Source organism: Zalophus californianus, chromosome 13 (assembly GCF_009762305.2).
Source record: "Zalophus californianus isolate mZalCal1 chromosome 13, mZalCal1.pri.v2, whole genome shotgun sequence".
Taxonomy (NCBI): Eukaryota; Metazoa; Chordata; class Mammalia; order Carnivora; family Otariidae; genus Zalophus; species Zalophus californianus.
The window spans coordinates 27,413,535-27,429,637 of NC_045607.1; the positions used below are offsets into that span (position 1 = coordinate 27,413,535).

At 39.4% G+C, this 16,103-nt stretch overlaps 1 protein-coding gene across 1 annotated transcript; it reads right to left on the minus strand.

The window, feature by feature from the left end:
- Positions 1-7,533: 7,533 nt before the first annotated feature.
- Positions 7,534-8,994, minus strand: LOC113935002 (E3 ubiquitin-protein ligase RNF8-like). The gene is given in 1 exon segment (XM_035723773.1): positions 7,534-8,994. A coding segment is annotated over 1 exon segment (1,356 nt). The 3' UTR covers positions 7,534-7,638.
- Positions 8,995-16,103: the final 7,109 nt, after the last annotated feature.

The window sequence follows — 16,103 nt, forward strand, 5'->3', positions numbered from 1 at the left end:
ATGCTATGCTCATCAGAAGTGTAGCTACCATCTGTCACCATACAATGCTATTACAATATCATTGACTATATTCCCTATGTTGTGCCTTTTATTCCCGTGACTTATTCATTCCATAATTTGATAAAAGGCAACTAGAGTTTTAACTGGGAAGATCAGAGTATAAGTCAGACTGAAACAGAGAAAAGAGGTATAATTGGGGTGTGTTGGATCCTAGCACTGTAGTATCTAATATGGTAGCCATTAGCTACATGTGGCTATTGAGCATTTGAAATACAGCTAGCTCAAATTATATGCTATAAATATAAAATATACATTGGATTTTGAAGAGGACTTAGAATGAAAAGAGAATGGAAGTATTTCATTAACAACTTTAATATTGATTATGTGTTGAATTGATAATTCTTTGGATATACTGGGTTAAAATATATTACCAAAATTAATTTTACCTGCTTATTTTCACTTTTTAAAATGTGAGGAAAAATTAAAATTATATATGTGGCTCACATAATATTGCTGTTGGACAGAGCTTTTCTAGAAGGATTCTCAGTAATCAAGGGCAAGATGAGGGAGAGGTGTAGGGTTAGGAAGAGGTTGAGGGTCTGCGAGGAGGAAGAAAGACAAATTGGGGGAATGAAGAGGGCCCAGAGAGGTCACACTTCTCCAATTTTCCCGCTGTCTTAAAGCTATCCTGACTGTGTTATACATACAGTAGAAATATAAGCACACTCATATGCATATTATATTTTATATTTCCATAATTTGACCTTCTTTGTGGTGATTTTATTTTTTCCTTTGGCTTCTTTATGATTTGATGGGGAGGATAACTTTTTGATATATGATATTTATCCTGCAATAAAGCCTTGATCAAAGGACTTAATGTTTCAGAGCCTCAGTTTCCTTAATTGTAAAATGGAAATAAAAATCTTGCCTTACGTGTTTAATTAGGTATTTGTGAGGGTCAGTTGAAAATTGGAAAGTGTTTGACAAAATAAAAGTGTTTTTTCTGTGTTGTTGTTTGAGAGAGCCAAGGGTCCTTATCCATCCCATCAAATATAAGAACATGATCTGAATCAAAGGAAACTTGAAGAGGATCCTAATAAAATTTGAGATTTGACTGGGAAATTATGTTGTTCTCTTTCCTAAATTCATCTACATATTTCTGATAAATTGGAGGTGGTGACAGGTAGAGTGGTGGACTAACTGAAGGGGAGATTGCAGGGTGCTTGGTGGCTGCTGGGGGAGAGTCTACTCTAGGGAGGCAAAGTGGGCGAGCAGAGGAGGTGCATGAAGGGTGGTTCTAAGTACAGCATATGGCAGTCAGAATAATGGCCCTCCAAAGATGTCCACATGTCAGTCCTCAGCACCTGCAAATATAATTACCTTACGTGGCAAAAGAGACTTTGCAGATGTGACTAAGTTAAGGATATCGACATGGGAAGATTAATGGGGTGGGGGAAGGGGAATATGAAATCACAAGATTTCTTACAAGAGGAAGGCAGGAAGGCTGATGTCAGAGAGAGGAGATGGGACGATGGAAGCAGAGGGTGGAGTGATGTGCTTTGAAAATGGGAGAAGGAGCCCTGAGCCAAGGAATGAAGAGAGCCTCTAGAAGGTAGAAAAGTCCGAGAAATATTCTCCTCCAGAGCCTCTAGAAAGGAGCACAGCCTTGTGGACAGTTTGGTTTTAGCTCGGAAGAACCATCTCAAATTCTGACCTCTAGAACTGTAAGATGATAGTTTGTACTGTTTTAAGCCACTAAATTTGTGGTTGGTTGTTGTTATAGCAACAACAGGAAAAGAATACACTAAACAGTCTATACTGAACCATGAGTACAACTTGTAGAAAAAAGGGATTGTGAGGACCAACGGGAAGAGTCCTTGTAGCAAACTCTCTTAATACTTTCGAACTCATGTGGGGGCCATCCTCTAACTGAGCATGTCACAGGAAGGGAATCACATTTTCCTTCTCATTTCACAAAAGCTTTGTTGCTTGGAATCCATTGCCAGGCCTGGGCAGTGAGGAAACAGGGGAGACAAGGGCGTTGGGAATGGGCTCTCGTTCCAGGAACATAGAACAGTTGCAGATTAGGACAGCAGGTCATCTCAGAGGAGGGCATCTGCATGCTCATTCTCAGCTGAAGATTCCTGACTCAGTTGCCATACTACTAAGTTCCTAGAATGGTGCTGTGGATACTCTCTGCCCACCCTGGGAGTTTCCAGAAGTATCTGAGGAGTGAAGGGCTTTCTATTGTATTAGAAATCCCACCGGACTAGAAATGGCTGTGGGGCTGGTGAATGTTAGGTATGAATGATAATGCGACCACATGTGTACTCACAGGTTGATGTACTTGAACCATTTGCTTTATACTATTAAAATAGGTGGCTTTTTGACTTGAACTTTTAACATTTGCACCTGAAAATGGGCTCAAATTCAGGAACACAGAATCTGTAATTCTGAAATCCCCAAAGCTCTGAAAATTTAAAAAAAAAAATCATTTTTATCTGGCAGCAAGGTTAGACATGAAATGATGTGAAACTATTGTCTTTATTTCTCTCCCTTGGTACGAATGTGCATATACTTCACTGCAGAAATAGTAATGTGTTTGATTATGGGGTGCTGCTCCTGACCTTACTGGGTGGGGTGTTATGTAATATAATATATAGTACATACCTGAAATTACCTTTCTAAAATCTAAATCTAAAATCATTTAATCCCAAGAGCTCAGATAAGGAATTACGGAGTTTTAAAGGGGACTAGCCATATTGGGCATACTGGGTTGAATAGTGTCCCTCCAGAATTCATGTCCACCTGGAACCTCTGAATGTGATTTTATTTGGAAATAGGGTCTTTATAGTTGTAATTAGTTGAATTAAGATATGGTCATACTAGATTTGGATTGGCCCTAAATCCAGTGACTTGGTCTCCTTAAAAGTGAACACACACAGAGAAAAAGGCCATGTGACAATGGAGTCAGAAATTGGAGTCACACACCTACAAGCCAAGGGATGCCAAGGATTGCCAGCAACTATCAGGTCCTAGGGAGTGAAGCATGGGGGTGGTTTCCCCCTCAGAGCCTCCAGAAAGAACCACCTCTGCTAACATCTTGATTTTGAACTTCTGACTTCCTGAACTATGAGAGAATGAATTTCTGGTGTTGCAAACCACCTCATTTGTGGTTATTTGCTATGATGGTACTAAGAAATTAATACACTGGACCAGAACCAGTTTAGTTGTAGGAATAATAGTTGGAGTATCTTAGAATCTTGAAATTTTGATTAATTCATTCAACAGAATATCTTTTTCGGTAAAGGAAAGGTGGCATAACTATAGCTTACATAGTGGTATCACATTCTCCTTTTAACAGTGTTAATAGGATACTATTGAAGCACTGCTTTCAATAGAAAACACTGAAAATCTAATCTTATTATAAGGAATGACAAAATCAATTATAATATATCCATACTGTAGAATAATAACCAGCTTAAAAACATTCATGCTTTTGAAAAACGCTTTAATGACATGAGAAATTGCTCATATTGGGTTGAAAATAGGTACAGTAGTTGTTAGAACTCATCACATTGTACATGCAGGATTTATGCATTTCACTATGTCACACACTGAATATATCTCAGAAAAAAACTATAAACACATATTGAACTCTAGTCAATAAATTTACTTTTTGTAGTGGTCTGAGTTAGCAGCTCTGAAACTACTTTCTATGTAATTTAGGCTTAAACAAATGAGTAGATATATTGACAGTAACAGAAGCCAATTTTTTTCACTGTTGAAGAAGAGTTACAGATGTGAATATGTGGAAGTTGAGAGTATTCTCTGAAGTGTTGGATTGGTACTTGAGGTATTAGTTTGAATTCATGGTTTTTAATTATATATACTTAACATATAATGTGGCACCTGGGTGGCTCAGTCGTTAAACATCTGCCTTTGGCTCAGATCATGATCTCAGGGTCCTGGGATCAAGCCCCACATTGGGCTCCCTGCTCTGCGGGAAGCCTGCTTCTCCCTCTCCCACTCCCCCTGCTTGTGTTCCCTCTCTGGCTGTCTCTCTTTCTGTCAAAATAAATAAATAAAATCTTTAAAAAAACATATTATGTATAGATAGATGGATATAAAAAATTATATGAATATATAAATAATATACATATAATATATAATAATTATAGATAGATAGCTCTGTCTGCTGACAGGACCTAGAAGAAATGACTAAGTAGTAACAGTGAGTATACCTACCACCTAGAAATTGGTATGAAATTTCTAAATACCATTTCCAATAAAAGGTAATGGCCCTTGGAGAAATAGCTGATTCTAGGACTGTGTCAGGGAAGCACAAAATGAATCTGGATCATCTTGTAAAAGTAAGTAAGGAATTTCTTTTTTTTTTTTATTATGTTCAGTTAGCCAGCATATAGTACATCATTATTTTTTGATGTAGTGTTCAACGATTTATCAGTTGTGTATAACACCCAGTGCTCATCACAACATGTGTCCTCCTTAATATCCATCACCCAGTCACCCCATTAAAGTAAGGAATTTCTTCAACAAAAGCAGGAACATACCAAAAGGACACAGAAGTCAACTTTTAGAGCTCCCACTGGCCAGATATGGGATAATTTATTCATAAAAATAGAGTGATGGTAGTGGATTATAACCCATTACTTATAAAATTAAAATCTATGAGCCCATACTTATATCAATAAATGAAAAAATAAGTAAATAAATGAAAACGAGGAAGGAGAAAAGTTCTTTCAGTAGGATACCAACTAACAAGTATAGAAGGAATGATGGAGATAGAAAATCATTAATGGATACTAAAACTAGTGGGTGAAGGTTTAATGAGAAATGGAATATTTACATATTCAAACTATCTCCTCATACATTATTAATTTCAAAGGGAAAAATAGTAATGTTAGAGTGAAGAAAACTGGCAGGCTCCACTTTATCAAAGTGATCAGAGTTAACAAACAAGCATCATTTGTCTCTTGGTGAGATGCACTGAGTAGGATACAACATTAGTTTGGTGGCATTCCTTCCAAAACTGCAAAAAATCAGATCAGACAAATCCAAGTCAAAGGACAACGTACAAAAATGACTGGTTTGTACTCTTCAAAAATGTCAAGGTCAAGAAACACACACAAAATAGGTGAGGAACTGTTCCAAATTAAAGGACATTACTGAGAATTAAATGCATCTAAGATTTGATCTTAGACCAAGAAAAAACAATTTATAAAGGATGTTTATGGGACAACTGATGAAATTTGAATGTAGATTGTGGACTTTGAATTGTACCAATGTTAAATTTCCTGATTTTGATAGTTGTACTGTGATTACATAAAAAAATCAATGGGGGAACCTGGCTGGCTCAGTTGGTAGAGCACGCAACTCTTAATCTCAAGGTCATGAGTTCAAGCCCAACATCGGGCATGGAGCCTACTAAAAAAAAAAAAAAAAAAAAATCTATGTCCTTATAATTAGGAAATGCACAGTGATGTATCCAACTTACTCTCAAATGGTTCATACCAAATAATATGCATAAATATAAATACACATACAAAGATAGAAAGATAAAACAGATGAGAAAAAAATGTATTGGTGAATCTGGGTAAAGAGTGTATGAAGGTTTTGGACTATTGCAACTTTTCTGTAGGAAACATTTGAAATTATATTAAAATAAAAAGTTATAAAAATAGGGTACAGCCCCTGTACAGTATGATCATAAGTTTGAAAGAATAAAACATTAAATTATTATTTATATACATAGGGAAAAACTGGAAGGAAATACAACAAAATATTATCAGTGGTTATACCTCCATTTAAGTTTTAGGGGTTATTATAATTTCTTTAAGTAATCCCCACCCATGGTATACACATTCCTTTGTAACCACTGCATGGTTAGTAACTGGCTTCTGACTGACAGAATACAGTGAAAGTGATGGATGTCATGTCTAAATTTAATTTTTTTATTTATTTAAGGTTTTAATTTAAATTCTAGTTAGTTAATATATAGTGTAATATTAGTTTCAGGTGTACAATTTAGTGAGTCTACACGTACATACAACACCTGGTGCTCATCACAAGTGCACTCCTTAATCTCCATCACCTATTTAACTCATCCCCCCACCCACCTCCCCTCTGGTAACCATCAGTTTGTTCTCTCTAGTCAAGAGTCTGTTCTTGGTTTGCCTCTCTCTTTTTTCCCCTATGCTCATTTGTTTTGTTTCTTAAATTCCACATATGAGTGAAATTGTATAGAATTTGTCTTTCTCTGACTGACTTATTTCACTTAGCATAATACTCTCTAGCTCCATCCACATGATTGCAAATGGCAAGATTGCATTCCTTTTTATGGCTGAGTAATATTCCATTGTATATATAGACCACATCCTCTTTATCCGTTCCTTGGTTGTTGGACATTGGGCTGTTTCCATAATTTGGCTATTGTGGATAATGTTGCTATAAATACCGGGGTGCATATATCCCTTTGAATTAGTATTTTTGTATTCTTTGGGTAAATACCTAGTAGTGCAATTGCTGGATTGTAAGGTAGTTCTATTTTTTTTCTATTTTTAACTTTTTAACTCCATACTATTTTCCAGAGTGGCTGTACCAGTTTCATTCCCACCAGTAGTGCAAGAAGTTTCCCCTTTCTCCACATCCTCACCAACACCTGTTGGTTCTTATGTTGTTGATTTTAGCCATTCTGACAAGTGTGAGGTGATATCTCATTGTAGTTTTGACTTGTATCTCCCTGATGATCAGTGATGTTGAACATCTTTTCATGTATCTCCTGGCCATCTGTATGTCTTTGGAAAAATGTTCATTCATGTTTTCTGCCCATTTTAACTGGATTATTCATTTTTTGGGTGTTGAGTTGTATCAGTTATTTATATATTTTGCATACTGATCCTTTATCAGGTATGTCATTTGCAAATACCTTCTCCCTTTCTGTGGGTTGCCTTTTAGTTTTATTGATTGTTTCCTTCACTGTGCAGAAGTTTTTTTTTTTTTTTTTATTTTGAGGAAGTCCCAGTAATTTATTTTTGCTTTGTTTTCCTTGCCTCAGGAGATATACCTAGTAAGAGGTTGCTATGGCTGATGTCAAAGAGGTTACTGCCTGTGTTCCCCTTTAGGATTTTCATGGTTTCCTGTCTCACATTTAGGTCTTTAATCCATTTTTTTTTTTTAGGCTTTACATTTTATTTCCAGGAAATGACATCTTGTTTTCACAAAGAGGTAGACCATCCTCTCCAAGAGAGGCTGCCTTAGCTTTTAGGGGCAGCCGTAGGGGTACCCCAACCTGTCCAAAACAAATGTCAGCTGAGGGGCTTCTGAGGTACCAAAACACTAACAGAAACAATCAAGTTAAAAAGCAGAACAGAAATACATAACCCATTCACCACACAGGGAAGCAGCGTCTCTCAAGTCCCCGGAAGCAGCCCTCATGGTGGCAGCACAGCCAGCCAACATCGGTCGTGCAGAGGACTCGCTCTCAGTCTCTGTCCCATGGGGCTCCGTCCTGAGCGCCATCTCAGAGAGGCCCAAGACCTGTCCACAGATAATCCTCCAGACCCTCCCAAGCTTCCACTGCCTGGCAGTCCCTCAAATGCCCCTGGAGCATGGTCTTCAGGACAGTCTCTTTGCTTTTTGTTCCCTAATGAGGACAATTCGTCGTTCTTTCACTTCTGAGCTCAGATTATCTACCATCTTATTAATGCAATTGTCCAGAACCAGGGAGTGAGTTTTGGACTTGATGTGCTTCCGACAAATGGGGCATTCTACCTTCTGCTTCATCCAGTCATTGATACAGTAGGAGCAGAAACTGTGGGCACAGTTCAAGGTGACAGCCTTGGTCTGTTCCAATTCTTTGTTCTTGGCTTGAATGATTGCTTCAAAGTCCTTCTTGCTCCGATTTAGTTCTTCCATTAGAGCCCGATGCTCCTGCAGAGCCTGGGCCAACTGTTGCTTCAGGTCCTCTTCTCCTTGCTCCTTCTCCAAACCCTGGAAATGCAGTTCCTCTTCCTGGAAAGTCTTCTCTAGCTGCTCCACTCTGGCCTGCTGCTGGGCCTGCTCTGCACACAGCTGGGACTGTAAGTCCTGCAGCTCCTGCTCCATTTTCATAATTCTCTTTGAGTTCCCTTTTTGGGTCTGCTTTTTCACCTTCAAGACAGCTACCTGGTTTTCCTGCATTTGTATTTTCAGCTTCAGAATCCTGGACATGGTCACCTTGAACAGCTCTAAGCTGCTTTGAGATGCTGAAGGGTTTGAGGCTTTCTGCTTCTTAGGATGAAGCTCTATGACTTTTGTGGAGCCAGGGTGAACATGAGCCTTTGTGGCCTTCTCCCTCGGCTCAAGGGAAGTCAACTTAGGATCCAGATATTCGGAGGGTTGACTGGCCACTTCACATTTCCCATGAGACTTCACTGGTTGACCAGGTTCACAAGACAGTTTACTTATTTTGGATTTCAAATTTGAGGGGCCTTCAGCTCCAGAACCCTCCAATTCATCCAAACTAAATTTCCTTTTAGTTCTCAATCCCCTATTTTTTCCTATCATCTGGTCATTCTTTAGGGCAAGACAAGGATACATCCTCTCCTGGTCTTCTTCAGTAACTTCATATTCATACTCTGCATTCTCCTTATTCTCCACAGGTACCCTGAGCTGGATGTGGTCTCCCTTATGGATAGAATAGAACTTTAAAGGTTCTAGATGTTCTCTGTTCAGCCAAACACCATTCAGACTCTTGTTGTCCATAATTGTCCACTGGCCCTCGACATTCTGCTTCAAAACACAGTGGTTTCGGGAAATCATCAGAGGGCAGATTTTTGATACCAGTTGGTATGTGACACCAAATCCTCGCCCTATAGTCACCTCGTTTCCGTCCTCCAGCAGCAGCCACTCGGCGTTCATCCCTACCCGCCGCAAGCACCAGCTCTAGCCACGGGCGCGGTCTCCCGTGACCAACGAGCCGGGCTCCTCCATAGCCCATTCTGACCTGGCTCGCGGTCAGCACAGAGCGAGACCCCCGCCGGGGTTCTTGCTGCCTCTCAGCTTCGTCGCCGGTGCCATACCTAAACAACAGACAGAAGCAATCCCATTTTTTGTTTTTTAAGTAGGCTCCACACTCAGCGTGGAGCCCAACATGGGGCTTGAACTCATGACCCTGAGATCAAGACCTGAGCTGAGGGCACCTGGGTGGCTCAGTTGGTTAAGCAACTGCCTTCGGCTCAGGTCATGATCCTGGAGTCCCAGGATCGAGTCCCGCATCGGGCTCCCTGCTCAGCAGGGAGTCTGCTTCTCCCTCTGACCCTCCCCCCTCTCATGCTCTCTCTCTCTCTCTCTCTCATTCTCTCTCTCAAACAAATAAATAAAATCTTTAAAAAAAAAAAAAAAAGACCTAAGCTGAAATCAAGAGTTGGGCACTTAACTGACTGAGCCACTCAGGCAGCCTGGTCTTTAATCCATTTTGAATTTATTTTTGTGTATGGTGGAAGAAAGTGGTCCAGTTTCATTCTTTTCCATGTTGCAAATCAATCAACGTGATACACCACATTAATAAAAGATAGGATAAGAGCCATATGATCCCTTCAATAGATGCAGGAAAATCTTTTGACAAAGTACAAGATCCATTCATGATAAAAACCCTCAACAAACTAGGGTTATACCTCAACATGATAAAGTCCATATATGAAAAACCACAGCTAATATCATTCTCAATGGGGAAAAACTGAGAGCTTTTCACAAAACAGGGATGTCCACTCTCACCAATTTTATTCAACATCGTACCGGAAGTCCTAGCCTTAGCAATCAGACAACAAAAAGAAATAAAAGGCATCCAAATCAGCAAGGAAGAAGTAAAACTTCCACTATTTGCAGATGACATGATACACTACACAGAACACCCAAAAGACTCCACCAAAAAATTGCTAGAACTTATACACAAATTCAGTAAAGCTGCAGGATACAAAATCAACATACAGAAATCTGTTGCATTTCTATACACCAATAATGAAGCATCAGAAGGATAAATCAAGGAATCAATCCCATTTACAGTTGCACCAAAAACCATAAGATACCTAGGAATAAACCTAACCAAAGAGGTGATGAAACACCTGTACTCTGAAAACTATAAAACACTGATGAAAGAAATTAAAGACAACACAAAGAAATGGAAAGACATTCCATACTCATGGATCAGAAGAACAAATATTGTTAAAATGTCTATACTACCCAAAGTCATCTACACATTCATTGTTATTCCTATCAAAATACCAACAGCATTGTTCACAGAGCTAGAATAAACAATCCTAAAATTTGTATGGAACCACAAAAGGTCCCAAATAACCAAAGCAACCTTGAAGAAGAAAAGCAAAGCTGGAGGGATCAGAATTCCAGACTTCAAGTTATATTGCAAAGCTGTAGTCATGAAAATAGTATGGTACTGGCACAAAAATAGACACAAAGATCAATGGGACAGAATAGAAAACCCAGAAATGATCTGATAACTGTATGGTCAATTAATCTTTGATAAAGCAGGAAAGAATATCCAATGGGAAAAAGACAGTCTTTTCAACAAATGGTGTTGGGAAAACTGGACAGCAACATGCAAAAGAATAAAATTTCTTATCTATAGCTTCAAAATGTTCTGGCTTCCTACCACACTGGGAATAATACAGCTTAATTACTTTAAATGCTCACTGACCTCTTCAGAGGGAGGTCTTGGTTATCACTACATCTAAAAAAGCCACCTTCATCTTCCCCATCACTTCCTGTTCCCTTTTTCTGTGTTAGTGCTCTTAGCTCCTTTTAATAGCACATGTTGGAAACAGTCAAACATCTAACTCAAGGAAGGCTTTCTATATTCTGATACAGCTATATTCTGAATTATTAGGCAGCCTACACTCTGGAAAAGCTGCCCTGTGTTATTTTCCCAAGAAGATCTTGGCTGTCCTGCTTCCTGGCCTGTGGTCAAGCTATTAAAACAAATTCCTTTGTACTTCTCGCTTTCTTCCCTTTTCTTCCGGGCAGTTGGAGATAGCCATCAGAGCCCAGAGTTCAGTTCTCATGGCTTCTTTGCTTACCCATTGTATGACTTTAGGCAACTTTCAATTTATTGAAACTCTGAGCTGTAGTTTTTCCATCCGTAAAGTGTGGAAAACGGTAAGTGCCTCAGAGGTTATTGTGAGAATCAAGGACACGGATGTGTGTGAGGCCTCGGGCAAAGCACCTGCCTCACTCTGTGGGTCATATGTCGGTTCTCTTACAAACTCTTATTTACCCCTTTTTTGGTGACATAATCCCCAGGCAGAACCAGTTGCTTAGTCCTCTGTGCTCCAGTGGCTTTTTCTTCTTTTTCCTAGAACTTGTGCCAGGGTGGGTTGAGACTTTTCATAAGTTTCTCTTTCCTGGCTAGACTAAAAGCTTTTCCATGAGCACAAATGTGCTGGTTTTATCTCTGAATCCCCAGTGCCAGGCACAGAGTCTCAGGAACAGCGGAGCTCAAAAGATGCTTATAGAATGGGGAATTCCAGTTCTATTGACATATCTCTTATGAAATCTTTTGATCCTCTAACTAGAAATAATTTTTCTCTCAATGGGAATTGAGTGCTCTCATCACATTCTGCCTTGAATCATAGTTATTTGTGAGCATTTTTTTTTCTTTTTGGATTACCCTCCAGCCTCCTCGTGCAGCCCCCAGTCATATGATTGCTGGAACTGCATCTTATTCACTTCTGAAACCGCAACAGTGTCTGGCCCATGCATTCCATCACTTGTTTAAGATACAGTTCTTCTTGAGCAAGGAGCAAGGGATATGAATCACACATTTAATGTACAATACAGTTTTGCCTGTTTTGTGTAGGCCTGCTCCACAAACCACTTCCCCATTGCGCAATGAACTGGAGGGTGGGGTTGCTCCCAATGTAAAAATCAGTCAGGGTCACCAGAAGTCATTTACCTACCTCTGAATAAAAAATGTTAATTCACAACTTAACTTCAAATCAGGCTTCTCTATTTTTTTTTATTTTTAAAGATTTTATTTATTTATTTGAGAGAGAGAGAATGAGGGATAGAGAACATAAAAGGGAAGAGGGTCAGAGGGAGAAGCAGACTCCCCGCCGAGCAGGGAGCCTGATGCGGGACTCGATCCAGGGACTCCAGGATCATGACCTGAGCCAAAGGCAGTCGCTTAACCAACTGAGCCACCCAGGTGCCCAGGCTTCTCTATTTTATCAAGAATGTCAGGATAAGAACCTGACTTATTATACATGTGCAAAATACAATACAAACTTTGAGCAAGGCAAGGATTAGAACTGATGAGAAGATAAAGTAAACTTGGAATATAATGATAGGATTATAGTTCCTAAGGTCACAGAGTTTTTATTTTTACTTATTTATTTATTTTTACAAAACCTTTGAAAAAAATTTTTTTAATCCCCATCACCCAGTTACCCCATTCCCCTACCCCCCCCCCTTCTGTAACCCTCAGTTTGGTTCCTAGAGTCCAGAGTCTCTCATGGTTTGTCTCCCTCTCTGATTTCTTCCCATTCACTTGTCCCTCCCTTCCCCTGTGGTCCTCTGCACTGTTCCTTATGTTCCACATATGAGTGAAACCATATGATAATTGTCTTTCCCTGCTTGACTTATTTCACTCAGCATTATCCCCTCCAGTTCCATCCGTGTTGATGCAAATGGTGGATATTCATCCCTTCTGATGGCTGAGTAATATTCCATGGTCACAGAGTTTTTTTTTTTTAATATTTTATTTATTTATTTATTTGAGAGAGAGAATGAGATAGAGAGAGTACATGAGAGGGGGGAGGGTCAGAGGGAGAAGCAGACTCCCTGCTGAGCAGGGAGCCCGATGCAGGACTCGATCCCGGGACTCCAGGATCATGACCTGAGCCAAAGGCAGTCGCTTAACCAACTGAGCCACCCAGGCGCCCGGTCACAGAGTTTTTAAAAAAGTTGTTGACCTCAGCAGCAATTACACTGCACTACATACAGCTATTTAAGATTAATTGAATTGGTTGGCATTACATTATATTAAACTTATGTTATGGATACAGGGCAGCTGAAGAGAGATTTTGTCAGGGTCTAGTAGCCCGTTAGTGAATTTTTCAGCCATTGGACAAATGTTGACTGAGCTTCCGTCCTGTGCCAGCTCTATGCTAGAAATGGCTGAGAGAGAGGTAGAAGACAGACCCTGCCTTGGCGCTCCTTTTTTTTCCCCCCCTTTCTTGCTATTAAGTAATCTAAGTTGACTGTATTTATCCTGATCACCAAACTTGCAGAATTGCTGTGGGGAATGAAGAGAATGTTTATGAAACAGGTCAGATGTTTTGATAAGCACTATGTAAGAACTCTATTATGTGATTATTCTCCAGCATAATACTAATGTGGTAAAAATCAACCATGAAATTGCAGTTCTAAGGCCCTTTTGCTTTTGACTTTAAGATTTCTTAATAGTCAAGTCCACTGACTCTCATTTGATTCCTGGTTTTTAAAATTAAACTTGTCTGCACCATTTAACAAAGAAATAGTGTTTTGATTACTCCTGGAATATAAATGCTCCAGTCTGAGTGATGTTTTATGGAGTTGTTTTTCTTTAACGTCCATATTTCCTCCTCAGTGTCAGAGACATTAGAACCAGAAGGGATCTTGGGTATTATCTAATTCAGTGCTGGTCAAACATTTCCATTCTTTTCAAGCATCAAGTGCTTTTTTTCTGAATACTTGAGGTTCTGGAAAATTTTCACATACCAAACTGTATTTAATTATTAATTAATATTATTTAATTTTCTTTTTTTCATTAAAGAATACTGCTGCCAATCAGAACTCCTAATTAGTATGACATAATTAGAATTAGCATTAAGCAGTGTTGTTACTGATTCTGGAATCAGATTACCTGGGTTTGATCTTCCTTCCAACACTAGCTGTGCAACCTTGAGCAAATTGTTTAACTCTCTGTGCCTCAGTTTCTTTATCTGTAAATTCATAACAATAGTACATTCCTCAAAGAGTTGTGAGGATTCCTGCATCATCACAGCCCAAACAAAGAAAAGGGCCCCCTTTGTTATCCTGTCAAACCTAAATCTATATAATATTAAGTTTCTAATAAAATATTGGAAGTATTTTACCTTGTGAATACTCATTACTACTTTTCAAGATTCCAGTGAGGTTCTAGGATATCAGGTTGGTAATTGCTATTTGAGAATAAACTTATCCTTTAAAGGGGAGGAACTTGAAACCCAGAGAAGTGAGATGCCTGAGGACTCCCAGCCACTCAGGGCCAGACTTGGCACTGGAACCTGGAACTTCCAGACTGTGGGACTGTGCATTTATCAGGATAATTAGAAGCTTGTTCATAAAGGTCACAAATTCATCCAGATCATGTGGTGTTAAACAGACATAGGATGGGGACATTAGAAGTACTTACTGTCCTGGGTTCTGTGTACACTGAAAGCAATTGAATATTTAAATTCCATTTAAGGGCGCCTGAGTGGCTCAGATGGTTGAGCATCTGCCTTTGGCTCAGGTCATAATCTCCAGGTCCAGGGATCGAGCCCCATGTCCGGCTCCCAGCTCAGCAGGGTGTCTGCTTCTCCCTCTCCCTCTCCCCCTGCTTGTGCTCTCTCTGCATCTTTCTCTCTCTCTCAAATGAATAAATAAAATCTTAAAAATAAATAAATAAATAAATAAATAAATAAATAAATTCCATTTCATTTGGAAGCCCCTTGACATCTGTAAGGAATGTCTCCACAATTTGGATACCAAATTATCAATATCAGTATAGCTTATAACCTCCTCTAGAAAATGCATTAAAGAATAACTGAGAAATTTAAGTAACCCTGTAAGACCCTTAATAAAGTCTATACTTATTAGACTAAAGTAACTGATAGTAGTTTTAAAATAAATTCTGCCATAGGGGCACCTGGGTGGCTCAGTCAGTTAAGTGTCTGACTCTCAATTTTGGCTCAGGTCATGATCTCAGGGTTGTGAGATAGAGCCCCGTGTTGGGCTCTGGCACTGGGTGTGGAGCCTGCTTAAGATTCTCCCTCTCCCTCTGCCCCTCCCCCCCAAAAAATAAATAAGTAAATAAATAAATTCTGCCATAGAAATAAACTTGAAACTATATTATGACGTCATTATTGAAACAAAGCAAACCATGAGCTTACCTGAACGTGCAGAAATTCAGGGATGACGATGGATGCCAGTGACCTCTGCTGCCCAGTAATGTGCTGATGGATGGCACAGTAGTCAGAAGGGGCCACACTGCAGGATGAAGTCAGCAGGGCCCTGCTGCAAGAGCTGCTATAGTGACTGCAGACTCTGGGCCCTGAGCTAGACTTACTGAATGCTAAGTGACCTCCTCAGCCAATCCTGACACTTTCCCAGTTCTGTCTCAACCAGTTACCAATTACTATCTGTCAGGAACCTTTTGGGAAGCTCCCGAGGACTGGAAATTTGACAATGATAAACCCAAGAATGCCAAGGGTCCATTGTTCTCAGTGCTGGTGAGGGCTCATTAATACTCATATATACTGCTGGGGGGACTGTAAATGGATACAAACTTTGAGGAGGACAATTTAATATTTCATTATTATAAGTTTAAAAATGTCCCTTTTTGGGCGCCTGGGTGGCTTAGTCGTTAACGGCTCAGGTCATGATCCCAGGGTCCTGGGATCAAGCTCCACATCGGGCTCCTTGCTCTGCGGGAAGCCTGCTTCTCCCTCTCCCACTCCCCCTGCTTGTGTTTCCTCTCTCACTGTGTCTCTCTCTGTCAAATAAATAAATAAAATCTAAAAATAAATAAATAAATAAATAAAAATGTCCCTTTTCTTTGACCAATAAATCCACATCTAGAAATCTATTCTAAGGAAACAATAGACTCACAGCTATCTAGCAGCATTACACAATAGCAAAATATAGGAAACAATCTTAACGGCCATCAATAGTAAGCTGATTTAAAAAAAATTATAGTATATTTATACAGTGGAAAACTAAATAGCCATTACAAATGATATTTTAGGATAAAATGTATTTTTTTTAAGATTTTATTGGAGCAAAACTCCAAATACATTTCAGAGGTG